The following is a 23,234-nucleotide window of genomic DNA, read 5'->3' on the forward strand; positions in this document are numbered from 1 at the left end:
AGGGGGCCCCGAAAATTTTGCCAGTATGGGGCCCTGAAATTTCTAGTGGCAGCCCTGCTAATTTGGCTGGGTGAGTCTTCTCACACTGGAATGGCAAACCTGGCAAGTCACTCTCCATAAGGAAAAAACTTTCCCCTTATGGCATAAATGTACAAACCCCAAAACGACAACAGAACCAGAAATCAATATGTCTGAATCAGACAAAGACAGAGAAAGGCAAAAATAATAATACATGAACCGATACATGAATGTTACTCCCTTTGACAGAAATCCAGATTTTATGAAAATAGTTCCAGACTTATGAGAAGAATTATGGTCTCCATATATTCTATTAAGTAATGTCTATGTGTCTATATTAGGAGTGTAACCGATGTAACATGTAAGTGTCTTACATATGTTTTTCCCCAAAATCTCTTTTTTAGGATTTATTGATGTTTTTTTCAATAGGACATGTCATAAAACACTGATCTGTGGGGAACCTAAAAATGTGTGTTGCTTTCCATCAATCTTCCATTGCTCTTTCCTGGGTAGAATAAAGTGGCATATAGCTGTATTCTATGCAGGCTAAAAGCAGTGGTTAAATTACAGTTTTTAATTAGAAATTGGTTGTTTTTTCAGCTGCTAAAGGCAGTTCCTTTTTTTCTTGGGTTATACACATTATATAATAATTGGATAACGTCTAAAAAGAAAAATGACAATACTAACTCAAGAAGAGCTAAAAAGATTGCATAGAAATCTACCACAAACAGCGCCACACTTGTAAGTTGGCTGTATTTGGTATTGCAGCTCAGCGAAACAGCGCCACCATTAGACATAGGCAGCATCTAGTAATGCAGCTCACCCCTATACAAGTTTAAGAAAGCTAAATAGATGTTGCCAGCTCTGCTGTGATTTCTAGGAAGAATGCAGCGATGTCATTTCAATCTCATGCAACCCCTTTAAGGGTCGGAAATGTTTCATATCTGAGGAATGAGCGTCATCTCTCTACGCTAGTGCCCTTTATCAAGTCTGGCCGTCACAAAGTGTTCGTGTCACAATCATATTCCCAGGAACCACATTCCAGACTCCAGCAAAGATCCTTTTCTTCCCCAAAAAAGTTCTCTGTTTTGTTTCACGTTTGTTTATAATGAACTTGTCTTTGTGTTCTGTGCGCAGAGACATATTTGGAGAGGAGGAAAGTGTCTATTCCAGTAAGATAAAAGTGAACTTTCTACACTATAACTTTTTTGACACATAAAACAATGTTTGATTTTGCATCCTCCCTTACAAAACCCTGTCTGTTTTACTTACAATGGATCTAAAAAGTCACACTTCTGTTAAATGCTTTTGTCATGTAAAAAAAAGTCAAACTAAGAAGAAATATTTCAGATATTTTTCCACATTTGAGGTCACTCATAATCTGTACAAATCAAATTGAGAAACAAACTGAAATCATTTAAAAGAGGAAAATGAAAATAACAAAACTAAAATAATGTGTTTGCATAATTTTATAACTGGGAATATATGCAGGTCATAGAAAGCTGAATAAATATTCCTTGATATCTGAGATCTGAGGTTTTATTCCAGTGAAATCCACATGTTTTCCTAATATGTAAAATAACTGTTCAGATATATGGTCCGGACACGGATCTCCCTGAGTATCTGCCTGCACAGATGATTGTAAATGAAAGGGGGCATTACCAGCGTGAGACATGAAATGACGGACATTCTGCTCTCCTGATCTACATGTCTCACATTGGTAACTCTCCCTTTTCACATAAAAGAAAGCTCTGGAGGCAGATTCTCAGGGAGATCAGTGTCCAGCCTATAGATCTAAATAGATCATTTAAATATTAAGAAAAATGTGAATTACTCTGAAATAAGACAACAGATTGCACATATCAAAGTATCAGTTTATTCAACTTTCTATGACCTACGAGCCATACAGACAGCTTAGGAGAGTTGATCCTACTGACAGATTCCCTTTAAAGTGATTCTGATTAACCCCATATAAAGTTAAGCTGTTCTATTAGTATTTTTGTGACATTTTTAGTTGCATTTTACAGCAAAATCTATGGTCCATAAACAGCTTACAACACAGCAAAGGGTTTTCATTGTTGAGAGTTATGAGTCAAGTGAAAATTATGTTTTGTTTCCAAGGCACTAGATATTCTATGGAACAATGTGAAGACAGTCATTAAGAAGTGGCTTAAATTTGGCACAACAATGAAATTTCCCAGGACTTGATGTCCCTCAAAAATTGATGAAAATACACAATGAAAATTGGCCTGGGAAGCTGCCAAGAGGTCTTCAACAACATTAAAGGCGCTGCAGGAATTTCTGGTACTGGTTGTGTACTTTGACAACAATCTCTCATATTCTTCATATGTCTGGCCTGTGAGTAGGGTGGCAAGACAAAAGCCTTTTCTTATAAAGAAAAACACCCAAGCTTGGCTGTGTTTTGATAAAAACTGCATCAGGTCTGCCAAAGTGGGACACAACAACCCTAAGCATACCAGCAAAGCAACAAAAGAATGACTTTGCCAGAAGAAGATCACAGTTTTGGAACGGCACAGCCAGAGCCCAGACCTGAATCCAATAGAATATCTGTGGGTAACCTGAAGAAGTCGCTGTACGCAGAAGATGCCCTCACAATCTGACAGAGTTAGGGCACTACTGCAAGGAAGAGTGGGCAAGAACATACATCTCTCCATGTAATGTTGTGACCACATATCGGACTGAGGTTCAGAGTACGTATAGGACTTTGCAGATATAAGTAAAGCTGCGGTTTACGGCTCACATTTTACAAATAACTTCAGATTCGCTGTGTGATGTTCTTCCTTGTGACCTTCCTCGTACACACTGTACTAGATTACAGATGACAAAACCAGATCTGTTTGTCCAGGAGGAACCAGAGAAGATCTCAACTTCCCATCTGAAGCCAGCAAGACAAATCCCTGGCCAAATAAACACATTATCCAGGGAGTCAACAAGCTAATTTACTGTTCTGTGGATGCAGTCTGTCAGAAAGACATTACCCAAGTCGCAAGTAAATAGGCGAGCATCTGTGTCAGACAGCAGGTGGAAGTGAGGCAGAGTCTGTCCAGCTGTTTGGCATGTCGGCGTTTCCTATGTTGGCTGACGTGTAGCCTCAGCACATGGAAAACACTGATCTAACGTGCAGAGATGATGAATCAGGAGAAAGCCACATACGTACTACACAACCACAGCTGGACAGTCAGTGTGAGGATCAAGGCATGAATACTACTAGTTCATTTTGTCTGTCAGCAAGCAGGCATTTAAGATGACCCATCCACTCTTCTGACATGTTCGTTTTAGTAGATACGTACATGTCCGCTTGGCCAAGCAGACATCTATGGCGGTGGCATGTCTACCACGAGAACAGGAGGATCGGTCACTCTTAAATCCTTCCCTTTCCATCATCATCTCTTGGGGGTTAGTCGATATTGGATGGTTGGCCGATCCTGTAGTATTATTACATGCATAAAGGCAGAACAACTCGGCCAACCAAAAATAATTTCTTATGCATTTTGTTAATTTTGCTTACAAATCTAAATGATTTACAGAGGGTTATAAAAAAAAGTATGAAATACAGCCTACTGACTAAGGGTGTATCTATAGCAGAATGTGAGGGGCCCATCGGCTTTAGCGCTACTTTCAACTGGAGGTGTGTCCTTGGATGTTCCTTTAGTTGAAAACTGGCTCCGTGTCCTACACTTACCCTACAACCATAGACCTACCGTATCAGAGGCTCGCATAATGACGACAGACTGGGCCTGTAACGTGATGTCATTACCCCCCTGTGTCGTGGTACCTCTGATGGGACCAGAGCAGTTGGGTAAGCTGTTTGGGGCAGGGACTCAGCCAGGAGAAAGGAAGAGGACTTAGCCGCTCGGCATGGGAGCGGGGACAGGTACGAGATTGGGTTGTTTCGTTTTTTTATTTATAAATACTACAGCACTGTGAGGGCAGACAGTGAGGGCAGACCGTGGGAGCACAATGGGGCCACATAGGGGCCAATATTAATGTTTAGGCACCATAAATGGAGACATTATTAGTATATGGTTCCACATAATGCGACATTAATGTTTGGGGTCCATATTGAAGAAAATGATTACTATATGGGGGCAACATGGGAGACATTATTAATATATGGTGCCATGTAGGGGAATATCACACTTCTATATTGGGGCCACAAAGAAGGATATTACACATCTATGGGGACATAATAGGTGGACAATGCTATTTTATGGGTGCCACGGTGAAGGCAGTTCTAATGCATTTGGGCACAAAGGGGACATAGGCATTACTACTCTATGGGGGGCATATATGGGAACCTTACTACTGCTGTATTGTATTTTTGAGGATTATTTTACTGTCTGAGGGACAAAAAGGAGGTCCTGTTACTGAAAGTATGGGCAAAAATTTGGGAAGGGTGCTCTAGAAGTGATCAGCCAAAGATGTCTGTGTGTTGTATTTTGTAGAGACGAGTCATGGCCAGATGAAGGATTAAAGAGAACAAGAATGACTTCAATCGAAGACGTCACTGGTGAGTATCTGGGGTTACCTGTACTGTATATACTGGTACCTTCAACTATACGGTCATTGTATGGGGGTAATGTTAGTATTTGTTCTGTGATTTTTATTAATAATCAGTATGGTGGTATTATTCAGTCACTATGTGGTGGTAATATGAGATCTGGTCATAGTGTTGTGGTATTTATCCCTTGTAGGTGATATTATTGGTATATAGGTCTTGTTTTAGTGATTTTTGCTCAGTAACATGATGGCGGTTATTTTCTAACACTATAGTAGTTTTACAAGGTCTTGGTATGGCGGCATTATATGTGGTAATATTGGTCTTGGTACAGTGGGTTTTTTTCACTAATAGTACGAGGGTAAGATTTGAACTATATGACTATTATTTAGACACTTATCTTATTGCCTTGCATTTTTCTGGTCACAGTTATATGTTGTATTTGTGTTATTAGTTTAGGGAGAGGCCAGGTCCACATTTTGCCCTGGGGCCCATAGGGTTAGCTATGCCTTTGATTCCTGCTGAGTAGTATTCTAAAAATGTTCTGGAAATACATTACATAGTGCAGAAATGTTGCTTACCTTTAGGTACGGCCTGGGTGAATTTTGCACCTTTTTCTAGTTTGAAGTCCAGGTACAGAGTAGGTGTTCTTGTATAGACTTTTGACTGCAATAAGTAATAATAATAATAATAATAATAATAATATTAGATAACTCCATGGTACAGATATGTCAAGAGCAACAAAAATGTAAAAAGGGATTCTGGAATATTTGAATATCACCCTCTTTCTTGAATGTTTTCTTCACCAAAAACTTCACATTTCTGGGTAGCAGTTAGTCAGCAGAGTTGGACTGGCCCACCAAAGACCCCTGCAATATTTTGACTATTTTTGACTTTTGAACCAATAGCTTATTATTATGGCTTTTTTCTTATAATACCATATCCTATCTGAGATTATTTATGATATGTCCTATGAGCAATGCTAATAATAAGGTTCAAATAAAAATCATGAAGAGAAGAATTGGAGAAGAAACAAATCGCAAATAGAGTCTAATATGGGTATAAAATGTTAGAGGATATGCACAGTTTTGTTCACCTGGGTGGGTTGTGGGCACACAACCACTGATCAGGCTTGAGGGTGCTGTACACCCACAAGGAGAGAAAAGCCTAAACTGGAAACAAATGGGTTAATCTGTGCGGTCGTTGAAGGAATGAATGAATGAATCAATGAACGAACTGCGTGGATTTTGATCTGTATCCATCATTCCTTCTTTAACGGCAGCGCAGATTAACATTTGTTTTCAGATTAAGGTTCAAATAAAAGCAGATGCACATAATCTGTATAAATGGTGGTTGGGTGTCAGAATCATTTCCTCTGGTGGCCCCAATGAACACCAATCCAAAAATGTTGGTCAGTCCAAGACTTAGTATTCAGGTTTTCTGGGGTTGGATTCCACACACATGCTTCTGAAGTACACCGGTGTCTGAGAAAATTAAATATTGACAAATCCCCTGGCCCAGATGGCATTCATCCATGGACACTGAGAGAATTGAGCTCAGTAATTGACAGACCGCTGTAACTCATATTTTTAGACTTTTTGGTAACGGGGGTGGTGTCACAGAATTGGAGGATGGCTCATGTGGTACCAATATTTAAGAAAGGTAAGAAGGTGGATCCAGGCAACCACCGTTCGGTAAGCCTGACATCAGTAGTGTGCAAAGTGTTTGAGGACATCATAAGAGATAATCTGCAGAAATATACTGTAGATAATAATATAATAACTGACACCCAGCACAGATTCATGAAGAATAAGTCATGCCTAACTAGCATGTTGGGTTTCTATGAGGACGTAAGTGCAAATCTGGATGTAGGTAATGCGGCTGATGTGATTTATCTGGACTTTGCAAAGGCATTTGATACAGTTCCACATAACAGTCTTATACTGACGCTCCATAAACAGGGACTGGGGGAAACTATATGCAGATGGGAAAGGAATTGGCTAAATGACCGAAAGGAAAGAGTCATCATAAATTTTACATTCTCTAAATGAGATATAGTGAGCAGTGGGGACCGCAGGGATCTGTACTAGGACCAATTCGTTTTAATCTCTGTTAATGACCTTGGGGATGGGATTGAGTAAAGTGTCAGTCTTTGCTGACGACACCAAACTATATGGGAGATTAAAATCTGACCTTGACATTACAATATTGCCAAACGATCTGGATAAGATGACTGAATAGGCAAACACTTGGAAAATGAGGTTTAATGTAGATAAATGTAAAGTAATGCACCTGGGATGCAGTAACCCTATTGCTTCATATACATTAAATGGGACCATACTCGGGACTACAGAACAGGAGAAGGACCTGGGTATTCTGGTTACAAGTAAGCTGAGCAGCAGCCGCAAAAGCAAGTAAGATTTTAGGATGTATAAAAAGAGAGATAAAATCCTGCAATCCCAACTTATTATTACCCTTTTATAAATCACTGGTGAGGCCACATCTAGAATATGGGATCCAGTTTTGGGCTCCACATTTTAAAAAGAATATTCAGAAGTGAGAGTCAGTTGAAAGGCGGGCAACTAGATTATTACAAGGTATGGAAGGCCTCTCATGTGATGAGAGGTTGGAAAAGTTGGGCTTGTTTAGTTTAGAAAAAAGTTGCCTAGAGGAAATCTCATTTACATGTATAAATATATGTGTGATCAGTACAAGGGACTGGTGCATTACTTATTCCTTCCAAAGACCATACTGAGGATCAAGGGGCACTTATTACTGGAGGAAGAAAGGAGAATCAGCAGCTAAATAGGAAAGGGTTCTTTACAGTTAGAGCAGTGAGAATATGGGATGACGACCACAAGAGATAGTAATGGCGGACACTAGAACAACTTTTAAAAAAAGGCTGGACGATTTCCTCCATACACATAACATTGTGGGTTATAGTTACATTAGTGACAAAATGTATAATTGATGGTGGAACCCTTTATAAAAGCACTTGACAAGTCATGGAGTACATGTGAAAACTGAACAAAAAGGTAAAATGTGAAATGCTTAAACATTAAAAAATACAAACATTTATAACATTTTCCATTCAAAGGTGCAAAGATGTTTGCAGCCGATGCTCCGGCAGATCCGCTCTAGTTATAGATAAGTAATTCCATATAGCGGTAACTCACCACTCGCACACTCATGGACTCTTTCACTATCAATAATTGGATCAAGACAAGAACGGATAACCAAACATGAGTTTTCACTTATTATTCATGTTTCCAATTTACATACTTGCTGTCGGAATTGTTTTTGAGTTTAAAAAAAAAAAAAAAATTGACGAGAGAAAAAGGGGAGATGAAAGGCGGCTGCTGTGCGGAAGATGGCAGAAGAATAACTTCACGTATGAAAAAAATATATTTTTTTCCACCAAGGCTGCCATAACAAAGATCCAAGCGCATATATTGTGCAGGTTAAATAAAAATAGAAATTGCAGTGGGGGTAGCATACTTGACACTAACAGCAGTGTTAAAGGGGGTTGTCTGGGCTGATCAATTTTTTTTCTTTCTTTTTTTAGCTCATTCAGCATGCTAAGATGAATAGAGGACTTGTGAGAATTTAGAAGTCATGGAGGGAAGTATTGGTACTTTTGTTTTTTTATGCCACTTGGAGCTCCTTTAAAAAATAATCTGTCAGTATGACTAATCCTCCTAACCCATCTATATGGGCATGTAGGTCATAGGAAGCTGGATAAAGTGATTCCTTGATATCTGCGATCTGATGTTTTATTTCAGAAAAAAACATGTTTTTTCTTATCTAAAAGTGAGTTGTTCAGTAATATGGGCCAGACACCGAATAGTCATTAGAATCTGCCTCTAGAGCTTATTTTTAATAAAGGGGTATTACTATTTTTTTATATTAAAAGCCCAAGATCATGCTTTCTTTAGCCAAGTGCTCGGAAAAATGTGAACTGTGCCACAAACACAGTGCACGAGGATGCGTTGTGCAGCGCCCCAGGGTCCTGGTCTCTTTACCAGGTACCACAAGCATACAACACATTTCATACTCCAGTCCACCAGGGGGAGCTATGCTCCTATTTATTAGAGCACTCTTCACACTTAGGTAAAACTGGTGGCCTGGATAGGAAGTTAGGCAGTTGCTGGCTGAGCTTCGGCACAGGTAGTTGGTCCCTGACAGGAGTGGGATCCTGTCAGAGGCCTAGACAGAAGAACACGGAGCTGCGCCTGTCCCATGTGCGGCAGTTCCAAAGAAATGACACGACAAGAGAACTGTATTGTAGAGAGTGAGAAAGAAGTCATAGCAAAAGGAGTGGAAACGAGAAGGAGCTCTGCCCTGTACAGGCTGCCTCCTTCTGAGGCGCAGGATCCGGTAGCTGGAACACCGAGGGAGCAACAGTTCTTTATGCCTTGCTCCAGAGACCAGCAGGACAGCTAATTTCACATTACTGATCCGCCCCATACCCAGGAGGCAAGGTGGCATCGCTTAGAGGCTGGGGCATGATAGAGTCCCTGTAAAACGCCTCAAGCCACCTGTCATATGGGTTTGTCCTATCCATCTGGGGGACAGAGAGAGACATAACATCTGTAACATCTTCAACAGTTGTGAGGACCTTATGAGATGCTTAGCAGTAAGGTACTACAACACACGGCGCTAGAGGAAGGCTACTGATTTCTACCTGGATAAGGGGACTCTGGACTTGCCTCTAAACCGGCCGGACTCTGCCTGCCCCGTGGTCTGTGCTCTGGACTGTGGATGCTGAAACCTTCAGTAAAAGGTAAAGAAACTGCAACCTTGTGTCCTCGTTCTTCACTGCGCCTCTCACCATTCACCAAATACACACTGGGAAGCCCTGGGGAAACACTTCACCTGTGGGAAGGTATACCATCTAGCTGCCATAACTAGGGTTGAGCGACTTTTGCTTTTTCAGGATCGAGTCGGGTTTCGTGAAACCCGACTGTCTCGAAAGTCGGATCGTGTGAAATCGGCCGATTATTGTGAAAAGTCGGGGGGCCGACCGAAACACGAAACCCAATGCGAGTCAATGGGGATATATTATTTTTAATCTCGCTCTCTCTCTCTCTCCAAAATTTGTGTTTCACTGTGGAAATCGCTATATCCCAAATGTTAAGATGGCGGTTTTACCCCCTGTGACGCTGCACAAAGCGAGCCGGAACCCATGTCATCACGCTGCACACACTCCTTCATTGGAAAAAATGGCGGGGAAAGCGTCATACGAAATGCGACTTTGGCGCGAAGATCACCGACCGTGTGGCCGATCCCACACTGGGGTCGGGTTTCACGAAACCCGACTTTGCCAAAAGTCGGCGACTTTTGAAAATCACCGATCCGTTTCGCTCAACCCTAGCCATAACATCACCCCAGCGGACCCCTCAAAGCAGCGTCGGTCACCCTGACCGAATACCACAGGTGGCGTCATGAACACAAACTTTATCCCTTTAAAGACCTTTCCCTTTTTACACGGACATCCCAAGGGCCAGGGACCGAGTCAGCCACCGTGACATCCCCCTTGAGAACCGAAAGACCCGGTACCGAGTACCCCGCTGCCCTTCGGGGCGATCCACGTTGTATCGCAACCCACTCCGAAAGGAGAAGAACCCCCAAAACAATTTCTCGTCCCTCCGAGCCAGAAGGCCACAGCGAGCGTCAGGAACAAGTGGCCTCCCCGAGTCTAAGCCATAGGAGACCCAATGTTTCTCCCAGTTCCAACCAAGCGAGAGCTGGTAGCCATCAACTGTAGGCAACCTTCTCAAGATAGGAGAGTAAGAGGTTGTGCAGGGGAGAGCAAAACCTGATGGCCACAAAGTCAACCCCTAGACCGTTCAGGAGTGAACCGCATCCCGAGAAGTCCTTTTCAGGGAGACACATGTGCCAAAATAAATTTAACACGCAGTATTTTTTTTCATTAATAAATAGTGGAAGGTGTTTACAATGTAAAAAGCGGACCGGACTCCCCCTGCCAAGAATGTAAAAATTCCTCCATCCTTGCCAAAAGGCCCAGATTGAGGGTGTGTGTTGAAATAAGTGTGAAAAGTTGAAGTACAAGTGCCAATATGCAAGTGGGGTTCCCAATGCCAATTAATTAAGGTACCCCAGGATCATCACTCCTGGGGCACTTCACACCTCGGGCTTTGAAAAATACCTGGCATAAAATTGCGTAAATCCTGGGGGGGGGGGGGGGGGGGACACCAAACCCAGTGTGCATAATGTATCAATCTACTAGGGTGGCCCAGGCCAAAGCCTCCTTGTCAAAAGATACGATATTTGAACTTAGCCAAAAGGCCGAGTGAGACACATACTTACACAGAATAGAAGAACTGAACATTATCTCCTTCCAAATAGGTTAGCAGCTACAGCTCTGCTGTATTACAGCTCAGTCTGCCTGTGATATGGAAACTAAGCACTGAGAGGAACCAGCAGATGTGTGAGTTATAATCACACACAGCTCTGCAGTGAGATCAGGAGAGCAGAGAGCGGCCATTACATGTCACACTGGTAACGTCCCCTTTTATTTAAAATAATCTCTGGAGGCAGACTCTCAGGGACTTCAATGTTCGGTCCATAGATCTTACCAGCTCATATACATATAAGAAAAACATGGATTTCTCTGGAATAAGACATCAGATATCAAGGTTATTTTATTCAGCGTCCTGTGACCTTCATGCCCATATAGATGACTTAGGAGGGTTAATCCTACTGACCGATTCCCTTCAAAAAAAAAAGTTTGCCCTTTATCATTTACTGTGAAATATAGTGTGAGTTTTTGCTTAAGAACCTTTGTTATAGGTACATTAAATTCTAATTCTTAAGTTCAAGTAATTTATTCCGCAATCAGTTAAGAAAATAAAAACACAATTCTCTATCATACAACTAACCAAAGAAAAACTGACCTTAATGCCCATCGACTCTCCAGAAATAACAGTAACGGTTACTCCATCTTTCGATGGTTTGGGAATGTCCTCACTTTTCAGCTCCTGATATTCTGGTGGAATCATCTTCTCAGAACTTCTCAAGTTAACCCACAGTTGTAGCCCATGCGCAGGTTCATCTGTACAAGGCATCTCAGCATGGACAATACCACGGCCAGCTGTCATCCACTAAAGCGGAGATTAAATAACGGTTAATAAAAAGGAAAAGGACTAAGACTTGCAATCCCTCAAAATTATATATAGGACCAAGAGGGAAAAGCTCTTCATGTGGTCATTTAATAACATTTCGCCCTTCATGGGTGATTTCAGTGGAAGACCACAGATGGTAACTCTTTAATGATGGGCAATCATTTAATTTTTTTTCCTCAAAAATCAAAAGTCCGTATGAAAATAAGAAACTTTGTAATATATTTTAATCAGAACACTCTGCTTCTTTCTCTTCCTGGACTGATCATTCATTCTAAAAATTCTCAATTCAGGAGTAAAATATAATTTAAGTGCTACTCTGTAATATTCAGAAATCAAACAAATGTATATAAATAATAAATATTTTATTGAGGTACACAACTATACAGTAAAAATAAAGAGTAAAAGTAAAAAATTTAAATTAAGAAACAATGAAAGCAAGAGGAGGCCAATGAGAGACATAAAATAATGAAGATAAGACAGTACAAGGGGTAGCCACCAGATGGCAGAATACTACTAAGGAATGATGGTGACAGGTATCTATATCCACATATGTATATCTACAAAGTTAATTGCAATGCAATTCTGAAAGACCTATGGAAATTTGGTGCAGTGTCATACACACAAATAGTGCAATGTAATTCACAAAATTAAATCAATAGTGAAGAGATACAAATGCATTATAGTAATTATATACCCAAAAATAAAAAAGTTTCTCACCGTATCGACTTCTATTTCAAACCCTGAAATACATCTTCAGAGACTATAGATTTTTTCATTACTGAGATAGGAGATGGCAGCTGGTGCTTGCCAAGTTCTGGGTAGAACAGTAACTGTCATTTTCAGGAGAACTTGCAGTAAAACTTGTAGTAGAATCCTTGTGTCCGCCTCTAGAAAATCCCTCCTCCTCCTCACCACTTCATAGAATTGTAAAAGCACCAATTGTCATCCCCTAGTTCAGTAATGTGGAAGTCTGTCTTCATTGAAAACAGAATTTACCCATGAAAGGAAAGTGAAGATCAATCCAGGAGAAGAAAAAAAAGCAATATTTCTCTGATAAGATATATTACATTATATTTTCATATCTACTATTGATTTATGAAATGAAAAATAAAATGATGGGTAGTCTGTAATACAATGAACAGGATTTTTTAGAGCAGGGGTCTCAAACACGCGGCTCTTGGACCGCTGAGGCTGCTTCATGCGGCCCGCAGGCCGGGCCAGTGTTAGGGGCAAGCAGACCAAACCGCTATGAGGCCACCGCCTCCCCAACCCCTCCATCATTCAACTTATCGGCATCGTAGATGTCTATACAGTTGAAAGCAGTGATCATCATTCCTCCTCGGCTTCTAACTCACCTGGTGCATGATGATCTCACTTCATCATGCCCCATGCTATGCCAGAAGTGGAGCCGATGAGACACGCTACAGAAGCCAGAGCAGCGGTGGAACGGGGAGAGGTAAGTAATGTGTGAATGTCTGCATTATAGTGTGTGTAATACTGCTGGACTGTGGGGCTGCGTGTGTGTGTGTGTGTGTGTGTGTGTGTGTGTGTGTGTGTGCGCTGCATTATACTGTGTGTGAGACATCCCCTTGAGAAAGCGGTGGTGAAACGTGTGTCGGGGCCACGTGGGGTACTCCAACTCACCTAGACATGGGCAAGTGTCAGATTGTTGTTATGTGACATGGTCAAGATTTATCTAGGGAGACACATGCTGATACTTAGGCTACATATGCCTGCATAACTTGATAAGGATATTATTGTACATATCTGACTTATTGCTAGCATTTTATCTGCATGCACTTTCTCATCCATATTCATATAATTATACTTAGAATTGAGCACCCTTTTCAACCGACTTACACTAGGTGTCTTCTTACCCTACCCACTACCTACTTGTGGTGGATACCGCGTAGCCTTTGTGTGTCTCTCTTCCTCCTGACGCCCGGACCGACTTGCCGTGCAATATTTTTCCAGCATATTTACTGTATCCTCATTCTTGATGCAAATAAGTTCCTATCGGGGTTCCACTATATGTACCACTCTCGCTACATTTAGCTCACTGATGAAGGTCTTTGCAGACCGAAATGTTTGTGACTACTGTATGTATATCTATTGGAGTGTGCTGCTAATTATAACTATTCCATGTATTAAGGTTTGGGAACCTATCTTTATGCACCTCTCGCCTTTTAGGCTGTGCTGAACATTTTCTATACTACACTTCTTACCCTATGTCAACAATTACCGTCTGCCCCTCCGTTTGGTTGTTCCTCCTTTCTGTCCTCATGATCTAAACAATATCATGTATTTGATATTTTAATGAGCGTTTATGAATAAAAATTGTTTCTTTTACTCCATTTTTTTTCTTCTTGTTTGGCTTTATTTGGAGTATTCCACATATGTATTTCTTTTCTATTATGGGGGAACCACATTGTACTTGGCTTAGTTCCTGACCCCAATAGACTAATGATGTGTTTTTTTTGAATATTGGATTCATGTGTGTGAGGGGTTGTATTATACTCTCTGAGGGGGCGCTGCATTGTACTCTATGAGTGGAAGTTGTATTGTACTCTGAAGGGGCCATGCATACCAGGATAGGGATGAGGGGGGCATGTGTATCAGGATGGGGATGAGAAGACCATATATACCAGGATGGGGATGATGGGGCCATGCATATGGGGACATAACTGCAATACGGGGACATAACTGCAATATGAGTGCACATTTGTTATCACCACATCCATAAAGAATCTAGCTCTAAAAAAAAAAAAAAAAAAACACGTCAAAAATGTTCAAAAGATGTATGGAAAAAAAAAATGATATACGGTAACTAAAAATGTCACTTTGTCCTTCAAAGAATCCGCCCCCCCCCCCCTCTATATGCGGCCCATATACCCAGCTGAGTTTGTGACTCCTGCTTTAGAGGCTGGAATTCAGAATTAGAACTATAATGTAGTTATAGAATTACCTGCAGGTCTCCAGGATGCAATCTGCCAACGTGTCCACAGAAATCTTCATGTGCCATTGAGCCTCCACCCAGCAAATACGATACCTAATAAAATACATTCACACCTCTGCGTTACTATACCGTTATCGAGATATTTATCACTTGCATGAAGGAACACCTGATAAGGGCTCGCTCACACTGGAGAGTAGCCAGTGTATAACTCGGACGAGTGCTATCCGATGTTTCATGAGATAGCACTCGCTCCAATGTTACGGTGCAGTACCAAGTAGCATTTATTTTCTCATTCCAAGTCGTCATGAGAAAAAAAAAAAAATACTGGACAGCGTGCACCCATACAAGTCTATGTTTTGCCCACGGACACACGGTCCATGGAAACGCACTGACATGTGCACAGACCTATTCACTTGAATGGGTCTACGTGTGTAAGGGTCTCTGGTATGTGTGAAAACTGTCACCCCACGTACCGGAGACACCGACGTCTGAAAGAGGCCTAAGGCAATGTAAGACGGTGTACGGGCATGCCCTATAGGCATGGAGAATGGTAACACTCAGATATTCATATACTTTCAGGAGGAAAAACAAGAACTACACAATTGAGTTCTAAAAATATTTCAGAATTTGTTGCTTCATGATGGATACAGGCAGTCTGGAAAAGTGATAAAGAGACAAATTCCTTTTCATCTTCTTTCTGCTCACAGGTAGACATCTGTATGAGTATAAAAAGCGGGTGGTCTGCCGTCCAGAACAATAACTGAGCAAGCGTTGGATTCACTTGCTTAACAAATACATAATCCGACCTATTAACCGGTCCGAGAAGATCACAATCATAATTCCTCATTCTGCATGTTTGATTAATAAAAATATGACATGAATATTGTCCTCCAGAGGATAAGTCCATAAAATTAGTGAGAGCATTTGTGTCATTCTACCCAGTAAACCCAGGACAGGCCATGTCACCTACAGTATACATGAATATCAAGAATGGCTTGTACCTACAAAGTGCCTAGATCCATGCCTGGTTTTCCCATGCGATTTTTTGCACACATACATTTTGAACCCTGACAGGTATGGACAAAGTTATGTCAGACTCCTAATTTTGCAAGTTAACATAAAAATGACCCCTGTATTTAGGGCTTTATAAACTAAGTTGTCAAATTATCCACTACCCAGATTTGACATACAGAAGCTTCTGCATTCCCTGTCTTGGCTTTTGTACAGGCTATGATAGTCCCTCCTGATTGGTTGCGCTATACCATGTGATGTAAAAGATATCTGAAAGCTATTATGGGGAGCAATCTTCTGCATACTGTAAAACAGTCGCTTCCATATCAGGCGATACAAACTAAATGACTCAAATTATTCGAATCTGCAAATTTCTAAAAATTCAACATGATTTTGATTTGCATCAAATTGATCCACACATCTCTATCCTGTCCTTTTTATGACTTATATAATTTTGAATGATAGTGACTAAACCACAAAACTGACGTGTCTGTGGATCAATGAAACACTCTGGGTCTGTTTGCTGTCTGATACAAAAATTGGACAGCACACAGAATGAGTGAATGCAGCCTTACACTGTTTATGGTGGTCCTCTAGCTTTAGGATTTGTGGAGCCCACATTGGCATTCTTTGATAGTGATGTGCCAGGTTGGCTAATGAAAAGAAGAGAACCATAAGGTAAAAAGTGATTCTCCCATTCAGTTGCCACAAACCAGTGCTGTGGCCAATGGACTGGGATGCGTGAATCGATTCTCACCAGCTCTTGTAGCCGGTCTTTTGGCCATTTTTTGCAAGTGAAACTGTAGCAAGATTTTGTCCACACATCTGTTAGAATAGGAGAAAATAAAAACAAATTATGGGATGCTCCATCACATGCTGTAGCAAGGAGGTGTCAGTGTCACACCTAAGACGTAACCCCAAGAGGTACAGACATGTATGGACTCCATCTACTATTGTGCAGGCTCCATATTTTGTTCTGACTGGTTATTATTTTGATGCACCCCTGTAGCAATGCCATCACTGCAGTAAGTAATGTTATATGTGGACTGAGGAGGGAGAAATTCCTGCTCACATTCCTTACATATGGAAGCTCTGTGCGATGGCCTGGACAGATAGACTGTTATCTATGGAGGTCTGTCTGCGGAATTCCCAGAGGTTAAGCTTTACCAGCATCTCGAGGTGATCCCCATGTGGTTGTGATTGTGGCTGAAAAACAGGGGTAATTGCTTAAGTATCAAAAACGTAGTGTACGTACTACTACATTCCGGGAGTATATACACTGCTCAAAAAATAATGGGGACACAAATGCCACATCGGATCTCTATGAACAAATGACTGAAATTGAAACCCTTTACTACTATGACAAAAAGGAAAAACAATAAAATATATACAGTACAGACCAAAAGTTTGGACACACCTTCTCATTTAAAGATTTTTCATGACTATGAAAATTGTACATTCACACTTAAGGCATCAAAACTGTGAATTAACACATGTGGAATTATATACTTAACAAAAAAGTGTGAAACAGCTGAAAATATGTCTTATATTCTAGGTTCTTCACAGTAGCCACCTTTTGCTTTGATAACTGCTTTGCACACTCTTGGCATGCTCTTGATGAGCTTCAAGAGGTAGTCACCGGGAATGATCTTCCAACAATCTTGAAGGAGTTCCTAGAGATGCTTTGCACTTGTTGGCCCTTTTGCCTTCACTCTGCGGTCCAGCTCACCCCAAACCATCTCGATTGGGTTCAGGTCTGGTGACTGTGGAGGCCAGGTCATCTGGCGTAGCACCCCATCACTCTCCTTCTTGGTCAAATAGCCCTTACACAGCCTGGAGCTGTGTTTGGGGTCATTGTTCTGTTGAAAAATAAATGATGGTCAAACTAAACCATCGGAATGGAATAGCATGCCGCTGCAAGATGCTGTGGTAGCCATGCTGGTTCAGTATGCCTTCAATTTTGAATAAGACCCCAACAGTGTCACCAGCAAAGCACCCACACACCATCACACCTCCTCCTCCATGCTTCATGGTGGGAACCAGGCATGTAGAGTCCATCCGTTCACCTTTTCTGCGTCGCACAGAGACACTGTGGTTGGAACCAAAGATCTCAAATTTGGACTCATCAGACCAAAGCACAGATTTCCACTGGTCTAATGTCCATTCCTTGTGTTCTTTAGCCCAAACAAGTCTCTTCTGCTTGTTGCCTGTCCTTAGCAGTGGTTTCCTAGCAGTTATTTTACCATAAAGGCCTGCTGCACAAAGTCTCCTCTTAACATTTGTTGTAGAGATGTGTCTGCTGCAGAGATGTGTCTGCTGCTAGAACTCTGTGGCATTGACCTGGTCTCTAATCTGAGCTGCTGTTAACCTGCAATATCTGAGGCTGGTGACTCGGATAAACTTATCCTCAGAAGCAGAGGTGACTCTTGGTCTTCCTTTCCTGGGGCGATCCTCATGTGAGCCAGTTTCTTTGTAGCGCTTGATAGTTTTTGCCACAGCACTTGGGGACACTTTCAAAGTTTTCCCAATTTTTCGGACTGACTGACCTTCATTTCTTAAAGTAATGATGGCCACTAGTTTTTCTTTACTTAGAATTTGTATTATGGCAAGAAAAAAGCAGCTAACAGTCTATTCAGTAGGACTATCAGCTGTGTATCCACCAGACTTCTGCACAACACAACTGATGGTCCCAACCCCATTTATAAGGCAAGAAATCCCACTTATTAAACCTGACAGGGCACACCTGTGAAGTGAAAACCATTCCCGTGACTACCTCTTGAAGCTTATCAAGAGAATGCCAAGAGTGTGCAAAGCAGTCATCAAAGCAAAAGGTGGCTACTTTGAAGAACCTAGAATATAAAACATATTTTCAGTTGTTTCACACTTTTTTGTTAAGTATATAATTCCACATGTGTTAATTCACAGTTTTGTAGTTTTGATGCCTTCAGTGTGAATTTACAATTTTCATAGTCATGAAAATACATATACACACACACACACACATATATATTATATAGCAGCAGAGGATGAACGGATACATAATGTCCTAGAGGTTCTCAATAGGATTTAAGTCTGGAGATAGTGAGGGTCATTCAATGGCGTCATTGCCTTCCTCATCCAAAAATTACCCGCACACTCCGGCCACATGACACCGGGCATCATCCTGCATCAGGAGGAACCCAGGACCTTCTGCACCAGTGTAAGGTGTGACCATGGCTCTGAGGACTTCATGCCAGGGTACTAATGACCATCTTGTGGAGGCTTGTTTCACCCTCCAAGGAAATGCCTCCCAGAAAATCACTGAATCCATCAAACCAGTCATGCTGGATACTGTTGGCAGCATAACGTTCACCATGGCATCTCCAGAGTCTTTTACGTGTGCTTAGTGTGAACCTGCTCTCATCTGTGAAGAGATAATAGCAACAATGGTGGACCTGCCAATTTTGGTTTTCTTTGGAGAATGCCAATAATACTACAAAGTGCTGAGCTGTGTGCACAGCTCCCACTAAAAGATGTCAGCCCCTCAAGCCACCCTCATAGGGTCTGCGCACCAGTAGCCAATGGAGGGCATAGGTCTAGAGCGTTTGCAGTGCTCCTCCTCGCACCATGGAGCAGATACTGGACCTGCTGCTGGCTGATGCTCTTCTATGGTCCTGGATTATCACAGACTACTACACAATTTCATACGTAAAAAAAAAGGCATGATATGGATATGTTTGGATATGGATATGTTTGTGTCATACAATAAACTTCTAATATGACCAGAGCCTAAAAAAGTGTTTGTATTTTGCAATTAGATACAACTGGACACCAATTTCTTCTATGACATTGTTGATCAGGAAACGATGAGCCCGAGGCCACCAAGGGCAAGGGCTGCTGAAGAATGATTGCCATCTTATGGCTAAAGGACAACCCATTTAAATGATGTAAATGCCATCACCGCAAACTGCTACAAGGTAAAATACAGCAATTAGCATGGACGCCCTACACCAACAATGGAGGAAAATGTAGTAGTACAGCGCCCTCTAGTGATCATGTGGAGACTGCACACTTAAAAAGACCTGGCTGATGGCTGTGCATTAGGCAGCAATGACTTTTGTAAATCTCACTGTGCTACTAATGATTAGTGGCAAAACTAAAATTATTTCTACCGCATAATACATGACAATGAAGCATAAAGGATCACTTTAAGTTTTATCTAAAAAAACAAGCAAATTGTGACAATAATTGGCAAATGGAAATTTTCCTTTATCAATGTTTTAAACACTGAAAATTCAATTAGTGGGGTCTTTGAGAGGTCTAAAACATCACACTGCAGCCCCTTCAATGCTTACTCTTTATAGTGCCACCTACCTGTATAATGTATACTTAGAAGGGGCAGGACATGGTGAATAATAACGCTACAATACTCCGCCTGGTCAGCGTCCAGGTAGGTGGCATGATGTAAGCACCACAGCCTCTTCAAACTGTTTTTGGGAGGGAGTACTGCGGGTGGGCCCTCCACTGACCCATTATTGGTGGCCTGTAGCGATGAGCAAACGTGCTGGGATAAGGTTATCGAGCGTGCTCGAGTCCTAACAGAGTGACTTCGGCCTGCCCTAATAATATGTGTGAGTGCCCGCGGCTGCAGGTCTCCTGGCTGTTAGACAGCCACAACACATATGGGGACTTCCTGTTTGTTAGGCGATCACTCCATGTGTTGCTGCTGTCTAACAGCCAGGAGACATGCAGCCGTGGGGGCTCAAACATACTATTCGACCCCGCCAAAAATGCTCTGCTAACACCTGAGCATGCTCAGATAACACCTTATCCGGCCACGTTCGCTCATCACCAGTGGCCAATCCTAAGGATATAAACGTACTCAGGCTTCAGGCTTACGATAGGTGCACACAACATTTTTTTTTCAGACAGATCCGCTTCAAAACACTCCTAAAAAAACAATAACTAAACTCTCAAAAGAATGAACACATGCCTTTCTAGGTAATAATACCTGCCGTTCCTATGTTATGTCATTTCAACGTCTTTTAACCGCTCCACATCTCCGAAGACGCCAAGCAGCTAAAAGAAGTGACTGATCCAATCTTCAGGCATATTGTGCTCTGAAGACGCTCTGTACTTTTAACGAAGGACATGGCTGTAATGGCGCTTTGACTGGCTTTTTACCCCAGCAGGCCACGGGAATCATTAGAAATATTGGTCTTGTAATAAATCTTGCTTTCCTGCATCCAGGGTAATATTAGTAATATATCCATTCTGGTGCTTGGGGGACGGGGACAGCATGGCCCTGTGTGACTTTAAATGCCAGGGCTGAATTTCAGCCCCAGTCCGTACCTGCTGACTGGTCACTGCTCCTTCATGACCTCCCTCATCTGGCCGTATTCTCATGGAAGGGCAGATTATGGAGCTTTCCATTTCCTGAAGCGGTTGTGAAAGTGTTTTTTGCAGCCTTTTCATTGAACAGTGCCTAGTTTGAGGCAGATTCCATCAATATCTGTTTCAATGAAGTCACATGCACTTTTTTTTGCCATACCAAGGCAATTTTTAATACGTGAAATGGGGAAAACAAATCTAACAAAAACCTTCTCATTTGAACCACAAAGAGGACGAGCATTAAAATGAATAAAATTAGTCTTTTAAGCCTTTTTTGGGCGTTACGTATGGTATTTTTTGGACAAGATCAAAAGAATCCTCAAAAACCTTCATTTGTACTCTATTACAATTCCATTAGCCTTAGGCCAGGATCACACATGCGAGAAACACGTCCGTGTCTCGCATGTGAAACCCAAGCTCTGGCGCCGGCACTTAGGAGCGGAGCGTGTGGCCGCATAGGAACACATGGAGCTGCACGCTCCGCTCCCAAGTGCCGGCGCCAGAGCTTGGGTTTCACATGCGAGACACGGACGTGTTTCTCGCATGTGTGATCCCGGCTTTATAGTCTCTACCAGGATACCACATTTCTAAATCTGACACACCCTGCTTTTCCCAGAGGAAAAAAAAAAAGTTTCAAGTTATCTTTCACCTAGTACTACTGTATTGTTACCACTAGGTGGCACTGTTGCTCTCTCTTTTCCAGAAGTTATGGGCTATGTGCACAGTATGACTTCAGAATCTCAGCTTTTGGCCACGTTCACATGTTCAGTATTTGGTCAGTATTTCACAACAGTGTCTGTAAGCCAAAACCAGGAGTGGGTGATAAATACAGAAGTGGGGACGTGTTTCTATTATACTTTTCCTCTATTTGTTCCCCTCCTGGTTTTGGCTTACAAATACTGATGTAAAATACTGACCAAATACTGAATGTGTGAATGTGGCCTTATTCATATGCCCAGACCATATATATATATATATATGCCATACCTGTGTTTAAAAGGAACCTGTCAGCATGTTACTGCTATGTAATCTGCAGCACAATATAGGGCCATGAGAGCCTGTCTCCGGGGATGTGTCACTTACTCGGCTGCTTGGAGCAGTTTTGATAGCATCCCTGTTTTCTCTGCTGTAGATGGAGCAGTGGTCAGATTGCGGAGCTGTGTATAACCCCACCCACAGCCCTGATTGTGAGAAAGCAGCCAATCATTGGTGGGGGTGGGGTTACATAGATTAGCCCGATTGGCCTGCATGAGACCTAGTCAGGCAGTGATAATATCCTGCTGATAAAACACTGATTGCATTGAACCTACAGCACACAACCATGGTAACAATAGTTTATAATGAGAACTGTGCAATACCTAATGTGCCTTAGGGTACTGTCACACAGTGGCACTTTTGTCGCTACGACGGTACGATCCGTGACGTTCCAGCGATATCTATACGATATCGCTGTGTCTGACACGCAGCAGCGATCAGGGACCCCGCTGAGAATCGTACGTCGTAGCAGATCGTTTGGAACTTTCTTTCGTCGCTGGATCTCCCGCTGTCATCGCTGGATCGTTGTGTGTGACAGCGATCCAGCGATGCGTTCGCTTGTAACCAGGGTAAACATCGGGTTACTAAGCGCAGGGCCGCGCTTAGTAACCCGATGTTTACCCTGGTTACCAGCGTAAAAGTAAAAAAAAACAAAAAAACGTACATACTCACATTCCGGTGTCCTTCAGGTCCCTTGCCGTCTGCTTCCCGCACTGACTGACTCCCGGCCGTAAGGCAGTGGCACAGCACAGCAGTGACGTCACCGCTGTGCTCTGCTTTCACTTTATGGCGGCACTCAGTCAGTGCGGGAAGCAGACGGCAAGGGACCTGAAGGACACCGGAAGGTGAGTATGTACTGTTTTTTTTTTTTTACTTTTACGCTGGTAACCACGGTAAACATCGGGTTACTAAGCGCGGCCCTGCGCTTAGTAACCCGATGTTTACCCTGGTTACCCGGGGCCTTCGGCATCGTTGGTCGCTGGAGAGCTGTCTGTGTGACAGCTCCCCAGCGACCACGCAACGACTTTCCAACGATCACGGCCAGGTCGTATCGCTGGTCGTGATCGTTGGAAAGTTGCAGAGTGTGACAGTACCCTTATGGTCAGTCTGCAAATGAGCAAAAAGATATTATTCAATGCTATTAGACCCCATATATAGATCTACTATTAACGGGAATCTG

The 23,234-nt window shown here is 42.1% G+C and overlaps 1 protein-coding gene across 3 annotated transcripts in view; it reads right to left on the reverse strand.

Moving 5' to 3' along the window:
• PIR (pirin) overlaps positions 1-23,234 on the reverse strand; it is a 53,452-nt gene that overhangs the window by 21,448 nt on the left and 8,770 nt on the right. For 2 of the 3 annotated variants that reach the window (XM_077294180.1, XM_077294181.1), the window contains exons 4-6: positions 14,648-14,731; positions 11,455-11,661; positions 5,119-5,203 (exon numbers count right to left, since the gene is read on the reverse strand). In XM_077294180.1, coding sequence (XP_077150295.1) covers positions 5,119-5,203; positions 11,455-11,661; positions 14,648-14,731 — 376 coding nt within the window. The remainder of the gene's footprint in view (positions 1-5,118; positions 5,204-11,454; positions 11,662-14,647; positions 14,732-23,234) is intronic. The other variant, XM_077294182.1, reaches the window with a different exon arrangement.

This window comes from Ranitomeya variabilis, chromosome 3 (genome assembly GCF_051348905.1).
Source record: "Ranitomeya variabilis isolate aRanVar5 chromosome 3, aRanVar5.hap1, whole genome shotgun sequence".
NCBI classification, from domain to species: Eukaryota; Metazoa; Chordata; class Amphibia; order Anura; family Dendrobatidae; genus Ranitomeya; species Ranitomeya variabilis.